At 41.8% G+C, this 20,586-nt stretch overlaps 1 protein-coding gene across 1 annotated transcript in view; it reads left to right on the top strand.

Annotated features, from left to right (window-relative positions):
- The window catches only part of TGFBR2 (transforming growth factor beta receptor 2), a 59,268-nt gene that overhangs the window by 17,902 nt on the left and 20,780 nt on the right, over positions 1 to 20,586 (top strand). Inside the window, exons 2-3 of the mRNA XM_054991502.1 lie at positions 2,645 to 2,810; positions 9,338 to 9,528. Coding sequence (XP_054847477.1) covers positions 2,645 to 2,810; positions 9,338 to 9,528 — 357 coding nt within the window. The remainder of the gene's footprint in view (positions 1 to 2,644; positions 2,811 to 9,337; positions 9,529 to 20,586) is intronic.

The following is a 20,586-nucleotide window of genomic DNA, read 5'->3' as shown; positions in this document are numbered from 1 at the left end:
GTGCCAGTTTCCAAGAAGATGATTCAACTTCCCTGTGGGCATTGTGATAAATTTTGTGGTGTCTTTGAGGATTTTTCTCTGTAGAAGAATGTGTTCCTTCCATTTAAAAAAAAGCCCTTTGTCCTCTGTTTTTTAAATCTTAGCACCAGTCTTCTAGAATTTGAGAACTGTCTATGTTACGTTTAGTTAGTTGTTACTACAATCTGGTCATGCATGCCTACTTCAGTCCAAATCAAGATAATCTGTCTGATGTTACCAGAATACTGAAAGACACAACAATGTAGGGAATGTTTGATCTGTAAAACTGCAAAACTTTCTGTGCAACTGGTACATACAAATTGCAAATCAAAAAACTGTCTTCTGATAATCATATTTCCCCTCTGCTGGAATGCTATTTGAATGATTCATGGAGGAATACACATGCAAAACCTTTGCATCGTAATTCAAAATGGACATGAATGTTCAATGGAAGATCACTGAGCGAATTCTGGCAGAAGGTTTGGGGAAAACATGCATGGAATATCAGTCGGGATAAGAAAACCTCTGCACATGGACACCTCCATGGAATTAGTTAAAAAATACTTCCTCATGGGTCTAGTCACTGGGCAGAGGTACATGTTGTTCTGACAGATATTTGTTCCCAACTCAGTTTGCTGAGATAAGATGAAGGCATGGGAAATAAGTCGGGAGTTGATAGTTGAAAAGAGGAAGTGGTGGTGGTTCCATAGATTCTCCTCTGCAAATATGATTCGATGAAATTGTGCTTCTCCCAAAGGGATTATTTCTGGTCCTGGAAACTTGGCTGGGGGAAAATGGGCTAAAATGGCCTGGGGATATCTTCAAGGGAAAGGGAAGGATTAGTCTCCCCATCCACCTGTAAATTCTCCCCTGTAAATAGTTTTCATCCCCACGTAGATGGAAAATCTATGTTTGCTTATAATGTGGTTTGTGTCACCTGTCTTGATTTGGTCTGCATTTGAGAGTTTTGTTTCCATGCTGGTGTGTTTTTGACACTAAGGAATTTCTGAACTCTTTAAGAGGAAATTCCTTTTTCCAGGGGCCACTCCAAAATAAAATGCAGTAATGCTGCTGATTGACTGAGTCATTATGCTGAAACTGCTGTAAAGTTACACTCTTGCACCATTATGTAAACCTGTTTTCACTGTTTATATATTGGGGCCTTTTTCCGTTTAGTTCCAAAGTTGTTTTCTCCCATGTATCTCGTTAAGGCTTATGAGCGTTGCTACTTAAAGCAGTATTTCTCAGATATTTTAATCTTAGTGTGAAGGGGATGTATTCTGAAGTGTGATGGAAGGGGTTTAAACAAATGCCTTGAAAGCAGCAAATAAGTAAATATAAGACTATAATGCCTCATAATGTCTTTCTCCCTTACTCTATGCCCCCACTACAACCCAACATCTATGATCTGTTCGGTAGATAAGCATGTAGAGATTCAGGTTGCAGAAGTGTGCCTACTGCAGCATAGATTAGGCTCCTGGGAACCTGGAGCCAGTTAGGAATACCTTCGTCTCTGAGAGGTCAGGTTGCACTGGAATTACATTACGAAATATATGTTTTTGCACAATAGTCTGTTTTATCACTTTCTGTGGTTTGATAGTTTGGGAGGATGTTAATACTGTGGAAGATATATTGATTCCTTCCACCCTGTCAACTTCTCCAGTGTGATTATGGGTTTTTCCTATTACTTTTTTATGCAGATCGAAAGTACACCATGTTTCCAATAGTAATAAGATAATTTGTTAGAGCCAGCATGGTATAGTGGCTAGAATGTTGGAGTAATATCTGGGAGACCCAGGTTCAAATCCCCACTCTGCCATGGAGACTTGCTAGGTGACCTCGGGCTAGTCACACACTTTCACTTGAACTTACCTTGCAAGGTTTTTGTGAGGATGAAATGGAGGAGAGAATGATGCAAACTGCTTTGGGTCCCCACTGGGGAGAAAGGTGGGGTATAAATGAAGTAATTAAATAAATTTGTAAAGGTTACTGTTCATATATAGAAAAAGTCCCAGATATTTTTGATACCTTTGCTGATGTGTCAGCCTTGCTTTCAGCAGGGATTCTCTAAGAGTGTCGTATGTATCCTGCCTGTAGATTCCATCACTCACAAAAAATACTACTCTAATGAGCACGGGATATAAGAAAAATGGTCTCTAAAAGTACAAATTGTCTGTGGAGAGGGAATCCAGATCATATAGAAGAGCCCAACTGGTCATCTGTGTGATAGATAAGATTCTAAAGAAACTTCAGCGGTCTAAGTCCAGTGATTGCAGAATGTGTCTGATATCTAGAAAGTTATTTCTTTGGATACAGTCCTAACTATATTCTTCTCACCTCCAAATAGACTTGAATTTAAGTCTTTAATTTTAATTTTACTGGCTTTGTTGGTTGGACCAAATAGCTCACGTTTTCATATTGTTGGAATGACAGTAGGACCAGGAGCATATACAAAACTGGTGGTTAATAAAGCTGTTATACATATATGTAAATCTGTATGTATGAATGTACTTTTCTATAAAAATGTTGTGAATAAAGTATAAAAGCTTAAGAATTGTATTTAAAGGTGGATAAATATAAGCCTGTATAATTAAAACAGATGTTGGCATTGTTTTATTGTCTTCAGCTGAAGGTCATGCAACTAAGATGCTTCATGGCGCAGTCCCACTGCGGGCACTTTGCAAGTTTTGTGATGTTAGAACAACAAGCTGCACAAATGAAGGTCATTGCATCAGTGATTGCAACATCACTTCGATATGTGAGGATGTAAATGAAGTATGTGCAGCAGTATGGTAAGTTCATTCTAGCTACATGCATGGACTTGTATTTGGCCCATAATAGCCTTTTAGTTAACGAGAGAGTCATGGTTTTTTAGATACACGTATTCAAATGCAATATTTTTTCTTGTCTTCACTTTGCATTCTGATAGCAGTACAAGCTTTTCAAAAAGTTGAATGCCAAAAATTCTGTCTTGTGTGAACTATTCTGTTCTAGCAAACATTGCTTTCTAAAATAGTTCATATTTTAACTTCACCTGACTGCATCAGTCTTCAGTATTATCAGAGTGGAAACAAATCCAATAGTTTGAAGAACAGTTCGGTATTTGAAGGACAGACATTTCATATTATTAATATTTCACATCTATGCGAAGCATAGGCCAGTGTGGTGTAGTAGTTAGAGTGTTGGACTAGAATCTGGTTAGAATCTGCACTCTACCACGTAGACTTACTGGGTGACCTTGGGATAGTTGCGTATTCTCGACCTAACTTACCTCATAGGGTTGTTATGAGGTTAAAATGGAGGAGAATGGAATGATGTAAGCTGCTTTGTGTCTCCGCTGAGAAGAGGAATGGCAGGGTATGTCTAAATGAAGTAAATAAAATGAATATATAACCCATTGTTTCATTCTTTATGAGAATTAGTATCTTTTAAAATGAAAGAGAATTGACTATTTCACAGATTTTTTTCTTTGTGTCTCCTGTTGTTGACAAGAAGCTCTGCTTGTGCACTGTTACTTATTTATTACATTTTTTTCCTGGCCTTTTCCAAGGTGCTCATGGTTCTTTCCTCCTGCATCTTACCCAAACAAATCTTTTGAAGTAAGTTAGTCTGAGAGACAGTGACTGTCCCAAGGTCACTATGGAAGTTGATGGGTTTTTAATGACATAAGAGGGTAGGTATTGTGATGTGAATTTGGACCAGTATCGTCTCTGTCCCATCCTCTACCTGATAGACTGAAACCACTTGCATCTAAATGCAGTGATTTACGTACATGAGAGGGAATTTATTATAGCCAAATGAGTGCTGCTGCTGTGGCAGCATTAGAATTCTTCTTCCTTTTGGTATTCCATGGGTTATGTTCTAGAAATGCCTTTGCCCTCTCTAGAACTTCACATGAGACATGGGGAAACAGAAAATATAAACATAACTTTTATTCACAACATAGGAGGGGGGAGTAAGGATATTTATAAAAGAGGTTTGAAACTAATAACAATACACAACATTTGCTGGATACATTCAATTATAACTAGGGGGGAGCTCCAAGAAAATTTCTGTTTCAGTTTCGGTTCCGGGGATTCTGAAATAATTCTGTTCCATTACTAGTTTGTTCTGGGTGGGCCAGTGCCAACTCAGAACTGGTCCATTTGTTTTTTTTTCCATTTTCACGAGTTTTGGCCCATTGTGTGTTTGTTGGCTGTGCATGTGCAGAAGCACCCTGTTCTTTTCAAGGGGGATGGAAAAACAATGCTCTGGGGCAGCTGTTTTTGTACTTAACCAAAAGCTCCATCAACCATTAGTTCCCCTCACTGTCTAAAGCATTGATCCGCTGAGTTTTTCCTCAAGTACAGTAACACACATGCACACAACAATAGACCCATAGAAGACAAGTGTCAGGGGGTAGTGCAGTGGCAGCGAGGCGCTCTGAAGTAGGAGAGCGCTCCTGCCAGCACAGTGTAAGAACATTAAAAACAATCCTGCTTCATGTTCACTTTTTTCTTCTTCTGTATTGTCAATAATGTATTATCTTTGCATTTTGCTATTGCCTGTTGCTGCTGTGTTTCCTTGTGCTTTGTAGTTTTGTTCCCACAATGAAGGGCGAATCCAAATCCTTCCCTTTGACGCTCAGCATTTTGCTGCAAAATGGAGCATTCTTGCTGCTATTCTTGCTGCCAATCTTCTCCATCGCCCAAGTGCAGGCAGGCAGGTAGAATGATTGGCTGAATTCCTCCCCTCCACCCACCCAAACAGGCCTATGTTTTCCCCATAAGTTTTCCTTTTGCTGTGGGGGCAGGTAGAATTGTTTTTGAAAGGGTGTAGTAAGTAAACGTTTGCCATTTGAATCAGAAAAAGCCCTGAAAGACTATGGAAGCAAGCCTAAACAGGTCTACTCAAATTAAGTCCCATGTTATTCAGTAGACACTCCCAGGGAAGTGTCTTTTGAATTGCAGCCTATAATTGAAGTGTCCCTTCCAAACATTTCCAAAACTGATAGGAAGGGAGGGAAGGGGTCTCCTCTTGCAAGGACCCAATTGGCAGGGAGGGAAACAATGCCATTTCCTGGTTGGCTACAGGGTGGGGTGGAGGACACACATTCATGAGCATTGGTTGTTACCCAATATGGAGGTCTCCATGTGAGTTGGGGGAATTAGGGTGCAAGGAGAGGCAGATGACTTCGAGATCTTCTCCATCAATGTATATCAGGTTCCTTCCCTCAGAGGATGCTCAAAATGACCGAGCGGGTGTTTAAAGAATGATTTTTATTGAAGGGATATCAAAAGGGATATCCAACACCACACACGTACAGAGTTTCCTAGGAGAAGCAGAGAGTAGGTTGGGTAGAGTTTCAGGGTTTGTGGGTTATAGTTACCAGTCCAGAAGGGAAATAGCAGAGTCCAGTGCTGCATGGCAAGAAGGGAGAGAAGGGCTCAGACATGCTGTCTGAGGGTGTGCACACATGGATTCGAAGGGCACACACACACTGAATGAGGTGGCAGTAGTCTAATTATACTGTGGAACATACTCTGGGGCAGAATTGCCTCTTCTGCCACAAAACAATAACTTAACGGTCATTTCAGGGTGAGACAAAGAATTGAGGTGCTGTCTCTGGGGTGGGACAGAGAGGGGCTTATGATATTGCCATATTCATAAGTCTTTTTAATATTGTGAGGGCAAGTCTGACTGCTAACATGGCCTCATTCCCCCTTCCTGCCAACAGAGTTAATTAATATTGTAAATTCTCCCCTTGGGATCTGATTGGTGAATGCTGGTTAGGAAAACAAGCCACTGTCCTGCGAGGCAAGCCCAGTGATTGCCTGTTGCTGGAAGGAACGAAAAGCACAGGGTTTTTTTGATGGGAGGGAATTGTTACAATTTAGTTTCCCAGATATTGTTCACCAATTCAGAAGCTATTTTAACAAGCCAAATCAGTGATTTCTGTATGTATTTTGGCTCGTTTTTTCCATTATGCACAGCCCTAGTTATAACATTTCTGATTACAATTATTGAGTGCAGAGAGCTGTTATCAATTAAAACTCTCATATCCCTCGAAGAACTGTCTGTGCAAGGGAAAGTGTTTCCTTGTGCTTCGTGCTTAATGTCTTTAAATTGGACAATTCCATTGCATATGGGAACAAATGTCTGACAACATATCAACAAAATCAGTGAGACAATACCTTCCTATAGCTTTTGTAACATGATTCATTCCATTTGGTTTAAAAAAGCAACTAACCTTTGCCTCAATTTAACCCAATATATGCAAAAAACCCATGCTGATGAGTAAAATATTTTTACCAGACCTATTTATTTATTTTGTCATTTACTTTAGCAATCTTTTGAGTTACACACAGCTTTTGTTTAGGCATCTTAAGAATCTGATGTTTCCTATTGTATTTTCTGTAACACGCAAAGTTCACTCGAAGATACTCCCTATTGGTTTAATTCCTCTTTTTTTAAACAACTCTGTTTAAAACCTCTCATTGATTTTTGAGGAGGGCTGGAGAGCAGATGGAACTTTAAAAGGTTTTCTCCAGTTTGAGTCAAGCTAGCTGTTTTACTCACCATGATTCGTCTAGGCTTTATTTCTGGCATCCAAAGGCTATGTTTGCTGGGCTTCACATAACGTAAGAACCATATGTGCCATTTCAGTTTGTATCTAAATAGAAGCACGTAGGAAGCAATGAAAGTTTGAACTGGAAAGTCAAATGTTATGCAATTTAGGTTTTGGGCAGAGTCTTTAGAGAGTAGGGTCATTCTGCCTGCGCAAGATCTCTCACTCTTCCTGCCTGGAAGCTGCAATCACATTCCTTCAGCTCTATCATACCGTGCAGGAATTTGGCCATGGAATGCTATTGGAGAATGGGTAGTGTTAAAATTGGGAACACTTCTTGCATTTGTACCATTTCTCAAATTTACATTGGAGGAAATAAGGCTATAAATAAGGATAGCTAAAAATACTTCAAGGTTTCACATCATTTCCAGCCAAACATAATGAGATTTCTGATGCTCTGTGTTTTTCACCTACCGGCCAAGTGAGTGGCAGCAGGAGGCAGAGGCTGGGAGCGGGGGATCCCCCGCCCCCACCAGGGGACCTAGCAACCCTAGCTTAAGGGGATGCCTTTTAAAATGAACATACTGTTTTAAAATATTTTCTTGCATGCACCTAGTTTACCTTCAGTCATTCAGTAAATACTGTTGTCATTCAGTCGCTCAGTAAATATTTGGCAGCTGCTGCCAAAGCAATGTTTTTTTTAAAATCTGCACAGCCAGTCAGAAGCCCTGCTGGGCAAAAGCTCCACCTGACCCTGTGCCCACTTTCTATAAACACTTGGTAGGCACCAGGAAATATGTTGGTGGGCTCCATAACCCCTGGCCTAAAGAAAGACTCTAACTTCCTTTGATTCTGCAGTGAGAATGTGCACACCTAGTCATTTCAGTGTATTGCTTGAATGAAATTGTAAAGCTTCTGATTCTTTAAAATTCTTCTGATTTCTTAAAAAAAATTACTCCTGTTTGAGTGTGTCCATACAATATAATGGTAACATTGATTTGAGACATGAGCATTCTATAGGGTAATGCCATGTATTTTCTAAAGTAAAATCTGACAACTTTAACTTGGAGGGCTTATGGAATCAAAGTATATCTTAATTTTTAAAAAAAATTACTGTGAGTTGTGTAGATGAGATATTACAGTACTTTTTTATGCCTTTCTGTACAGTGTAGGTATACAAAATTATTTGAAGAAGTGGCCCAAAAAAGTGCATATTCAACAAACAAATCCTGTGTTAGGCTGCGGAAGTCATGGCCACAGTTTCTAATGAGTATGCGCAGTTTAAGTATACAATTGCTGTTAAGGAAAAGAAGAATTCAGGAGAGATATGATGCCTTAGTATTGTAACATGCAAAAGTAAAGTTATCCTAGTGTCTAAATGCAGTTATTCTTGTCTCTGTGGTTGAAGGAAACACTGGCACCAAAGATGAATAAAAATGCTTTTAACTCACTCAAAATAAATGTTTATTGTCAACAACTTAGATAATAATTCCTGTATCTACTGTAAACATATGGCGTATTTTCAAGGGTATGTTTATTGTTTAAATTGGAGCAGTTAATATAATTGTATGATGATACATTTTTGAAGAATTCATTGTTACAAAGTTTAACTTTACACCCACATGTCGGTAGCCCCATTGAGACTGTAATAACGTTTTTCTGTCCAAATGCTGGCTTCTTTTGTTTATTACAGTACTTGTTTTCTGTTTTCAACTTTTATTTTTGATTAGCTTTGAGATGGTAGAAATAAAGATACATCTGCAAAAGTAGCATAGAGTACAGTTGTTGCAGCTCTCATGCAAAAGTTGAATATACTGATAATTTTGCTTTTAGGAAACACAAGGCATTTATATTAGTTAAAGTACCATTTCATATGCTAATTAAGTTATAAATGATGCATTTTATGTTAAAAGAGAAAAAAGTATGTTTAGGCTTGATAATTATTGCAAAATTTCCATTATTGAGGGGGTGGGGATTCAGAGTTTGTGGAAATCTTACATTTCTAACTGGCACCAATTTTTCTAATCTGCTGCAGAATATAGCTAGCCATCTGCTATCCTATGGTTGAAAGAATGCCAGAAGGGTTAATAGGTTTGGACTAGTCACCTCTTCTCCAAAGTGCAAGTGCTGTCCAAGTGCTAGCCATTGGGGACAATGAGGAAGAGGATATAGGACCAGGGCTTTTTTTCAGCAGGAAACGGAGTTCCGGAACCTCTTGAAAATGGTCACATGGCTGGTGGCCCCGCCCCCTGATCTCCAGACAGAGGGGAGTTGAGATTGCCCTCCGCGCTGCTCGGCGGCACGGAGATCAGGGGGCGGGGCCACCAGCCATGTGACCATTTTCTCCGAGGGCAACCCTCTGAGTTCCACCACCTCTTTTCCCGGAAAAAAAGCCCTGTATAGGACACTGAGCAAAGTTGCAAGATTCTAATCCCATTTACTTCAATTGACTTAGAAGGGCTGCCCCGCGAGCCTCCCAGCAGCTATTCATGCATCTAAAGATTTTTTGCCCTGATTAGTTCATGACAGGCCAGCACAAGCGGTGACCCACCAAACTGTGGGTAACTTAGCAACATGTTGTTATCAGATCTTCAATAAATCACCTTTCACATAATTTACTCTTGAGTAGTGGCTACTCCAGAGTAAGTGGCAGAAAGGTGGTAGCTGTAAAAAGGTTGTGACACTTACATTTTGATGGTTAGCAAAATGGACTTGTTTTGCCTTCGAATTGTTTTTTTTTTCCTGTTTTCAAATTCCATTCTTTTTTTTTAGGAGAAAGAACGATGAAAACATAACCTTGGAAACAATATGTCATGATCCTAATCAAGTCCTCTATGGGCACAAACTGGATGACTTCAATTCAAAGAAATGTGTGATGAAAGAAATGAAGGGAGACGGTGGATTGCTGTTCATGTGTTCCTGCCGTGAAGAAGAATGTAATGATGTACTTATTTTTTCAGAAAGTAAGTGGCTGAGGTTTCATTCTGTGTGTGCTGCTTTAGCTTCCTTCCCTCATTTCACCCTTCACTTTGTACTGCCAGGAAAATGTGTTGTTTTTTCTTGAAGATTTCCTCTGATGATTGAATTTCCTGTTTTGGAAAATTCTGACCTTCCTCTGCTGCAAAGGGGGGGAAAGGTGTTCTAGTGGGGATAATAATCTTGAAAAGTCACTGCATCATTTTAAAAGTTGCCCTTCATCAGTCTATTGGAATAGCTTCAAGTTTATACTTTAGCAGCTATATATTGATAGAAAGTTTAATGAAACATGTCAGTCTTCAGGAGAAGGCAGTTCATTATCCTTCCAATTTGTTTTCTCCTTATGGAGTATCTGTTGACATTCTCTGTGCTTGATAATGGCATTGGAGAGGGTGACGGGAGTACTGTATGGTGTTTACATGGGCCTTTTCCCCTCCCAGGGAATCGAATGCAGTTCATCTGCTTTACCCGCCTTGCTCACAAACCCTGAGCTGATCTCGTATAAATCTGTCAACTAGCTCAAGTTTTCCAACTGACAGGAATGAAAACGTGACTTTCTGGGCTACATTGGACATCTCCCCACCCCAATTTTGGCACTAAAGCACCATTTCTGTAGTGGAAAAGAAATAGCTTTCTTGTAGGTATGCATCAAAGGGGAGGGAGGAAACGGGAAAAGGTTTTCTCTTAAGTAAAACAATGCTATAAGTTTAAAATGTGCAGCTGTGTAGATTTTTTTCAGTCACCTGGGCTTGTCAAGGATTTTTTCAGTCACCCGGGCTTTTTATGTTCCTGCTGAATCTCGAAACAGCATGAAACCACACTGTACTATACATTTTCTGTAAGAAACCAGCTTATGGCAAAATTGCTAGGTTTACCTGGATTGGTGTACACTTGCTCTTTAGAAGCGTAAAAAGCCATATCTTTATACAGCCAATAAAGATGCTTGTTGAGGCTGCCTTAGGGAGGCTTTGGCTTTGATCTTTTACTGTAATTTTCTTTGCCCTCCTTTTTATCTTGTCTGCCTATTTAATGATGTCCATTATCTCCGTGCTGGCAGTGCAGTCAAGTAGATAATGGGCAAGCAGCTGACTCTAATGATTTCATTCATGCCTTGTGCCTTGTTTACCCTCTTCTGTGAAAACTGAGTAAAAAGGTGCTTACAGAAACTAATGAGAATTATAGCATTTTAAAATCAATGGCAATTTAGACTTTGACAACGCCTTTGTGCGATGCATGTTGCTGTGTTGTCCCCATACACAGAGGCAATATAGATGCTCTGTTGAGACACAAAGAGATGGGCCCTTTGGTTAATGGAGTTAATTTGACTGAATTAAAGTCTGCTGCAGTTGACAAGTGCCACCTGTATAGCCATATCCGTGCCAACTTTTAAATGGTCCCATTGAACACAGGAAAACTGCATGAAGCTGCCTTATACCATTGGTTTATTGAGGTCAGTACTCTCTACTCTGGCTGGCAGTGGTTCTTCAGGATCTCAGGCAGAACCTTTCACATCACCTGCTATCTGATCCTTTTAACGGGAGATGCACAAGATTGAACCTGGGACCTTCTGTGTACAAAGCACCACTGATCCACAGCCCCTCTCCAAGGCAAGAGCTTTGGAGTTTTTTAAGATTAGTGAGATTTGTAAAGACTACTGTACTACTTACAAAACCTTGTATGCATTCATTCTTCATTTGACTCTTCCTCTTTCAACTCCATTGTCCTAAACAGAATCTGGGAACATGATTTAGGTCCAGGAAACCAGTTGTCAGACCCGTCAAAAGCTGTAAGTCTAGCTTGAGCCTCAGACTCTCTATTTACTTTATGGACTGGATCCTCTCCAGAACTGTACCAGTAGATGCTTATGACATTTATATGCCACTTCTCTCCTCAGAGGGACCCAGAATAGCTCACAGAAATTTACTGAAGTACAATAATGTGATAAAACAAAAAAATAAAAGGGTCTTGGGCTAGTCCTAATCGAACAGGCTCCAGGGCACAGATGTTCAAGCCCTTAAGCATGTAAACGGTCACTGGCTTTTAATCCCAAGGATTGTGCCCTGGAGCCTGTTCGATTAGGACTAGCCCAAGACCCTTTTATCTTGGGCTAGTCCTAATCGAACAGGCTCCAGGGCACAATCCTTGGGATTAAAAGCCAGTGACCGTTTACATGCTTAAGGGCTTGAACAACCTTGGTGAGACCAGATGTTCAAGCCCTTAAGCATGTAAACGGTCACTGGCTTTTAATCCCAAGGATTGTGCCCTGGAGCCTGTTCGATTAGGACTAGCCCAAGATAAAAGGGTCTTGGGCTAGTCCTAATCGAACAGGCTCCAGGGCACAATCCTTGGGATTAAAAGCCAGTGACCGTTTACATGCTTAAGGGCTTGAACATCTGGTCTCACCAAGCTTTTAAATACCCACAAGGAGAAAACCAAACTTAGCCTTCATGGTACACTTCTACTAGCAAGATCTTCCCTGAAACAACATTTACAGCCCAATCTTGAGTGGGGGGCTGAAAGCATCTAGGAAGCTGCTAAGGGTTACGCCATTGTATCCTGGACTTAGATGGGTATAATCCCCCCCATGATGACGCTGAGCTGCAGCAGTTCTCTGCTGTGGCCCCCTGCTGGTGCCCAGCCATTGTGGCCGGATGCAGGCATAAATGAGGCATGCTATGAAGTCCCTATGACGGCACCCAGGAGGTTGGTCCAGGGGGCTGGGCTGTGAGTTAGTTTGCTCCCATAGCCATTCTGGACCTGGAACAGGGCAGAAAGTTACACCACAAAAAACAGTAGCATAGCCCATAGGCACTCATTTTACTAGAGAAACCCGTGCTCCCCCCCCCCATGCCTGGCCCCACCTAAGCAGCTCAGAGGAGCATAGGATACCAACTACTGTGGAGACCAATCCACTTGTGCTGCCACCACGGTTGAACCCCTACCCTGGCAGCCAATCAGTCCACCCTACATAACCTCCAGCCAGGGCAGTCATGGCCCCAGGTATGTAGGAGTGTGGTCAGAGGCCCTGCCCAAGAGCCCTCTGCTATGGAAACTTAGAGCACAAGATGGGAGAGGGTGCACATGGTAACGGGGCAAGAGTGTACTGGGGGGAACTTGGCCAAATCTGGGGAAATCTGTTCATTCAGGGGAGGAGAGCAGAGTCCAGAATGTCTGACGAACAACTGCCACCCAAGTTCCCTTGCAGGTTATCCGACTCCTGAGTCTCGACTCAGGAATGGGTGAGGGTGCACTAACAGGTAAGAAGGAGCTAGTATTACCAGAACTGCTATTTTAAGGGGAAATTAGCAAGCAGTTTGGCTTAAGTTAGTGCGGATCTTTAACCAATGTATACCAGAGTCAGTCTATCAGATTACTCAGACAAGAAAGAGGAGGCTAATATTCAAATAAATAATGTTTACTAAAAGTGTTGCATATGCCTGACATAGCACTTACATACAGCAGACATACAAGAAATAAAGGTTGGAAAGAGTTACAGAGACATTTGCATTAGTACTTGAGATCGATGGCAGAGAAAGGCAATACATTACCTGATCACGGCGAAAAGCAGAGATTCCAGCAGTGAGGTTGGGGATGGAGCGTAGTGCCCGGCTGCGCATGGCACAGGGCACTGGGCACGGCTCCAAGCACCGAGCATCAGGCAGAGCCTGCTTAAATACCCAAAAATGTACCCTGGGGCGGGGGCCTTCCATGTGGTTCTCAGGAGGGGAAACAAAAGTTTGATGGCTCTATAACTATTGCTAATGGGCCACTTTAGGGTCTGAATGTATGATTGTGACACCTTAGGAAGAGGGAACAAAGGAGGGGAGGAAGTGCCGGGCGGGTTGATCAGATCTGTCAGGAAGCTGGAGTTGTCTTGATGGGATCCGCCCTGGAATGCGGTGGTTGTATTGACATGCATCCATCAGATGTTCTGGACAGCCGGCACGTAGCTTCCATCTCAGGGTGGCTTCCAGTGATATGCATATCAGGGTGAGGCTGGGCTCCGTGAATGTGACAGGTCTCGATGGCCTGGTCTGAATGTGCCTGGTCTCGAAATGGCAGCCTCAGAGCAAACTGTCCATGGTGGTTCTTTGCAGCCTGAGAACATGGCTTCTCTCCTGGGCACTCTTTATGGGCTGGCTAGCAGGCTGCCCAGTGGATGAGGCAGACCCAGTGACTGTCCTGCAAGAGACTCCCCGTGGGAACTGACCGGGGGGGCCTGGCCAGGCTCGCGGAGGGTCCCTCAGGCTGGCAATGTGCTGCTAGCGGCTTGGCTCTGGGCCCAGGTGGGGTAGGTGTCCAAGGAGGCAGGAAACAGGCATTGGTGAAACAGTCCATACTAGTAGAGAGGCAGGAGGCAGGCATGGGCAATGCTGCCCCTAACAGAGTCTTTGGCAGAGCCTCAAAACAGAGCCTCAGAGTCTTTGGCAAGCCTCCTCCTTGCAGCATCTGCTTGATGCAGTGATGTGTTTCAAAGGAGCAGACACTGATCAATGGGCAGTCGTTGCTCCCATCTTGTCCAGTGGGCCTTCCAGCCTCTCCCATGGTTTCCTATAGGCATTCCTTTAATTCTTTTCAAAAACCTCCCCTTGCCCACCTCCGTGGAGCTGCCCCTCCAGGACTTGGGTGGCTGCTCCTGAGCAACGAGGACTTACTGAGTCCCACCGCTTTCTGGTCTTACTGTTCAAGGAAGGGGTATATGTTTCTCGGGGCGGTGAAGGAGTTTTTCAAATGAGCGGTGCTTCAGCCACCAGCCTGGCTCTTGTCAGAAATGGCAGCTGGGCAAGCAAGCGGGAGGGCACCCTGCCAGTGTCCCCCCCTCCAAAAAAACACGGCAGGGCGCCCTCAAGGCAGGCACCTGAGATGTGGCAAGACTGATCACGGGGATCTCCTTGCCCTGTTCTCTTGCTCTCTGTGGGATGAGGGAGTAGCCCTGGTAGTTGGCAGGGGGTGACATGGCCCAGCCCATGGACAGACTACGTCTTCCCCTGCCACTCATGACGCTGTCAACTGCAGCCACCGTCCAAGTGGTGGATTCTGTTGGCGTTGCTGGAGCACCTTGGGAACATTCTCTCCTGGCTGCGCCTTGCCAGCCCCACTCCCTGGTGGCCTGCAGCTCCCACCCTGTCCCCCAGAGGGGCCCTGTCTACCACTTGACCAGGCATCCTCCCCAAGTCAGCTCCCTGGTGCGAGGGAGGGAGTCAATGTCACCAGACTGTGGAGATCGCAGCCCGCCTATTGGCTGCACCATTCCTTGCCCCTCGTGCACCTGTCAGGGAGGTGGTATGGCCATTGGTGAATGCTGGCAGGGTTGTTAGGGGAATGGCTGGGCGGGCACACCGCATCTTGCAGGGCTCAGCCACCAGAATATCTCTCCCTCCGAGGTCATTAGGGAATCAGCGAGCAGCACTGCTGCTACACTAGCATGCAGGCACAGGACCAGCCCTTTGGATTGGGCTGCCCATCTATAGTGATAATAAAGTTGTATATTTAGTTTCCAGTTCCATGACTATATAGGATCAGATGATAACAGGAAAACTCCTAGGGGAATCATCTGTTTTACTGCAGAACTTTTTGTAATATTATTGACTTTCAGTTGTATTAGATTCCTGGGTTAGGCAAATCTAAGAGATACATGCTGACTCCTGCAGCTTGATGTTGGCCAAGAATTCATTCAGGTTCAGCTTTTTCATTGGTTTTTTTTTTTTTGATATGGCCCATTGCCTACAACAGTGTATAGTGTTTAGATTTGAGTTTATTGGAATTTCAAGGCAAACAAACTGGCTGAGCAGATTGCCAGACAGGCAACTCAACTTGTCATTTGACAAACAGATTTTCCATCTATTTATATTCTGTTTTCAGGTCCAGACTGAAAGTACAAAGGCAAGAGCTGTGGAAATGCTACAAGAGTGCTTGGAACCGAACTAGTATTATAGTTATGATCAAATGCATGCCACATAAATAACAGGCAGGAAGTTGTCTTTACTTGCCTATTGGGTCTATACTCATAAATATCTGTGAAGGACCCACCAATGTGTGTTTCATATGTTGCATTAAAAATCTATATCATCTGTTCATCAGATCTTTTTAATTCATCATTGATCTGTACTATAAGGAGCTAACTTTTTGTAGGAGAAATGTTAATGTTCATGCTCCTCCTGGTTGTGGAAGTGATCAGTTGACTTAATTCTCTCTTTGGCTGCAATTCTAAGGGCATTTTCCTGGAAGTAAGTCCAACTGAATAACATTAGGCTTACTTCTGAGTAAGCCTGTTTAGGAATGTTCTCTTCTTTTCTTAAAAGATTTGGAACTTACTGGGAACTAGTTATTCTGAAAGTTTACTTATGAAGTAGAAGAATAAATCTAGAATACGGCCCAATATGTCCTAGATACGATGCATATACATGTAATGCTCCTCTGCCTCACTACCTGCCTTTTCCCATTTGAACCACACTGGCCGTTGAGATCACTTGGAGATGGACTGTTCCATGTGCATTTCACAGGGGTGCTAAGTCAGGCTTTCTTAATGCAATGCTTTCCCTAGCAAAGGTTGCCAAATAATAATAATATCATTCTTAATTTCAGACGTTAGTGAAAAGTGTTCCTGTTGGGGTTCTCCACACCTTTGCTGCCTGAATTGGGCCTTGGGTTTAATATGATTACATTATGTAAACTATTGTTGCTGCTGCTATGTTATGTGTAACTGTGTTTGCTGTTAAGCCTTTTGTTGTCTTTGATAGCAATGATTTTAATGTTGGATGATTGATGTTGATAGTTTTATACTAATTTGATTTTTGTAACTCAAGTACACTCACACATTGCTCTTACTGTTTGTTAAGGTAAAGGAAAGAGAGAGAGCACCAAACCAGACAGAGCTGCAAGATCCTAATATAGGTCTTCCTACCATTCCTGAAGTGGAAACTGGAGCTGTCCTTTAATTTGAATCAAGATTGCATCAGGAGAAGGGCTGTAAATTTCCAAACCTGTGCAGTTTTTACCATTTGGTACTGCACTTCTTTCAGCTGTTATAAATCCTGGAAGGTTTTTGTTGTAAAACAAAACACACACAAAAAAAGAGGGTACCTATTTTGTTTCCAGGGCGAAGAATTGCAAGCCCCACCCCCCTGTAGAAAGTTGCATTAGAAGTCCCAATCCAAATCAGAAAAAAATCCTGGGAAGATAAAATGTTAATCTTGCAACATCTGGTTTGGACCAGGGTTACAGGAAAGCATAGAATGAGATGGAAAGAAACTATGCATAGTAGTATACAATGCAAAAATACTTGGATTGGCAAACTGCAACTTTTCAATGGTGGTGCGCCAGAGTGTTGCAAATTTGTACCAATTCATTAGAATGCCCATTATTCCTACTATTCTTATTTTATCACAAGTGGTTTGTGCATTGTATTCCCCTTCCCTGGTAATCATCACAGCTTTTCCTTCCTCTGCTGAATAGGCTTGTTATTGAAGCGTGAAGCATGCTGTCTGCATTTATTTGATTTGTGCGCTATGTGCAGAGCATACAACAACCTCTCATTTTTCCCACACATGACCAACAGATAATGCTTGCATTTCTTGACATGTTACACATTAGAAAACTACTTCAGCAATGCTTATTAGCATAAGTAATCACTGTTTCACTACTGAGTAATAATAATTACAATCATATGTCAAATGCTGGAGGATTTGTATTTAAAAGTCAACCAACATACCCTTGTGGACTTTAGCTGATTTTTTTTAATAGGTTAGTCATATTCTACTTTTTTTTGCTTAAAACGTACAACTAAGTACAGTCAGCATGTTGGAATTATTTCCTGTCTCTATTCTTACAAAATATTGCCCTAGGACTACTCCAAAAGCTGTATTCTTATTTTCAGGAAAGACGTCTTGTTCTGTCAGAGTATCGTGTAGAATGCTATATGAGTGCAATTATTCTATATCAAGGACATTCATCTGATCTTGTAGAATCAGAAGCTTGGAAAGGATTCAGTAAATTATTTAATATATGTATCATCCAGAGTATCTCCAAACATCCAGTCATTCAGTGGAAACCTTTAGCAAACTGCATTTAGGGGGGAAAGTTGCTGCTGGGAGGGGGTGTGTGTGTGGAATGATGGTCAAAATGCTTTTTTTGATGTAACACTTTTCATGAACCTTCCAACTAGTCCTTTCTTCCCTTCCTGGTGCTTGCCACACTCTTCTGAAGTGTACTGCAAGCTCGATTACCCTACAGTATTCTCAAAACAATACATAAAAACTGCATCCACTATACTTCAAAAATAAGATTATGTAAAATGTTAATATTGTATGTGCATGGCCTGAAAGGTCAGGTGTCAGAGGACAGCTGATTCCATAGGGCCACAGTTACCCAATCTCACTCCTTGACTGGAAGGGACTTTGAACTGGAAACAGTTAAGTAACTTGCTTATTGGTTAATAATTTCTAGTCAGACACCAGCTGAACAATTATGGGAAGGGGCTTAGTCTGTCTTTATGCTGAAATACTTGACACTGGGAAATAGGTTGAAAACCAGTTCAGTTTTATACCTGAAGTAACTTTGTGGCATTCAGTTACCTTCCCCTTTTACTTTAAAATCTAGCCTCATGAAAAGTTTATTTAGTACATTTTTCTCCCGCCCCTTCCTTCAGGGAGCTCAGTGCAGCATGTGATTCTCCCCTCTTCTATTTTATTCGCACAACAACCTGGTGAGGTAGGTGTATTAGCCTGAGAAACAGTGACTAGTTCAAGGTAACCTATCAAGTTTCATGTCAAGTGGAGATTTGAACCCAGACCTAGTCTAACTCTCTATCCACTTTACCACACTGGCTCTAATTCAAAAGCTTTCTCACTGTGTTAGTTTGGCTGATCTTGATCCAAAGATGGATTTTATTTTTGGATCTTTCCAGCACAGCTGTTGGAACTCCTGCCAACCAATTAGTGTTCCTAAGGCTGAACCATGAACCCACTAAAGCAACCTGTGCGTTTTCTAGCTAGTACTCTGAGGTGACATGGATGTTAGGTAAGGGAAGGTTGTGGGGGGTCGGTCAAATACATTTCCATGCTTTGAAAGAAACAGATTCCACCCTTGTTCCCCAAGGCGCAAAGAGTCTTTTACCCCAGTTTTAGAAAGCTGAAAAGGGCTGTGTTTTCTTGTTAGTAAGGTGGTCATGAGAGAGGCTTGTCTTTACAGAAGAATCATGGAGAAGTGTTTTACTATAATGAAAAAAAAATCTCAGTTCAGAACACAAATCATGATTGAATGTTATCCAAATGCAGAAGGGAGGGCTTGAAGATGGGCCAGCAGTTTATATGATGTATCAAATTCAGCTAGTATAAGTTTAACAGGCATCCACGAAATGAGCTGAATGGAATTCAAGCTTGTCCAGTCTTCATTCTGGATATATAATATTCAGGACGAGATATAGTGCTCAATCATTTTGTTTGGCGAGTCTGAAAGACCTCCAGGTTCTTCTTCTGTTCCAGTCTACTATTCTGGTCCTCTTCTCCTTCCAGGTATCCCTCTCCTTCCAAAAATGGGAGTGGGGAACCCTACTTACTAACAGAGCAGAAGATCTCATAGTGCTCTTTAATTCTGAACTGGGGAAGTTTTGAACCATCCTGCCAGCTAGTTTTGAGTCTGAAATATCTAGGAAAATTCTTCTTATGTATTCAAGAACTGGTCTTTGCAAATTTGATAGCCCAAGTTTGGGGAAAAGGATAATCTGTCTGCCTCCAACGGACAGCTTGGCTAATTAGAACATGTTCTAATGAAATCCAAAACTTCCTTTGCAATACTTGTTTTTGCTTCATACACAAATTATGCATTGTTGTCATTCCCCTTTTATTGTTGTGGATTAGTGTTTCTTTTAAATGAAAACAGCCCTTTTGGATTGCTTGCCTGTTTCGCCGTGGCAGGAAGACAAACGATTTTTACAGTATCAGACATGCGGTTTCCTGTCTGTGTTTAACTCTGAGTAGAACATCATGACCAGCTGGTCCACTGCTCCTCCAGACAACTAGATAATAGCCTGTAATAATTTTGTCTTTTAGACTGTCTTCCAGATGCATCCTTTGTGTGGCTTGTGTCCCGGGTGTGCATGCTGCATCTGCTTGTGTAATGAACTGTGGATTTTGTTGTACATTTGTTTAGATTTTCTTTCTGGCCTATTTAGTTCAGGTAATGGTGGTCTGTGCATTTCAGCTGCACCCTACCAATGTCAGCAAAAATGACTTAAAGTAATGGGAACGGACTTTGGATCTAGTCTTAATACACTTGGATTTCCCCACCCCCCTCCTTTGTTAATAGAATTTTTCATTTCACCAGCAATTGTAAATGCAGGACTGTTAAAGATGCATTGAGTTTGTCTTTTTAAAAAAAGGCATGTTTGTTTGGAACTTTGAGGCAGAAAATTGTGACCATAGCAGCAGGTTTTAATTTCCTGAAGCTAGATACCAGCCTCTAATGAAATGGCTCTTAGCTACAGGCAAGTTAGTTTAAGGGACTGTCGTCCTTAATCTTGTGAAAACTGAGATTGCTAACCTCACTTTTTAAAGGCACATTTCTCTCTATTTAAATAGGGTTGTCAGTAATAGTGGTTATTGAGAACCCCCATGAAACCTGGGTTTGAAAATATTTACAGTGGATAGAATTAAACCCAAAGCTTGCTTCTCTTGTGGATTTTTAAACAGCTGGATTGAGGGAAGCGGAGAAGCATAGTAAAACTCAGTGTGTGCGTAACAAAATGGATATAATTCATTTTGATAAAGTTTAGAATCATACTCTGAGTTGGGGAGATTTTTTTTCATCTTGTATGATCACTTGAAATCTAAGATTAAAAATTGTAGGGGCATGGTAGGGAGGAGGGGTGGACTCCTAATGGAAAACAGATTTGGTTCTTACTGGCATACAGTGATTAGAATATGGTCTTTATCAAGACAAAAATTGTGTCAGGCTGGCAAGAAATCCACACAAACTGGAACTTTGTGTGTGGCGGCATTTCAGAGGGATTTTTTTTTAAAAAACTAAGGTTTAAATTAAGGACTCAG

This window comes from Eublepharis macularius, chromosome 11 (assembly GCF_028583425.1).
Source record: "Eublepharis macularius isolate TG4126 chromosome 11, MPM_Emac_v1.0, whole genome shotgun sequence".
Taxonomy (NCBI): domain Eukaryota; kingdom Metazoa; phylum Chordata; class Lepidosauria; order Squamata; family Eublepharidae; genus Eublepharis; species Eublepharis macularius.
The sequence above is the reverse complement of the archived record's forward strand: the minus strand, read 5'-3'. Positions and strand labels throughout refer to the sequence as shown.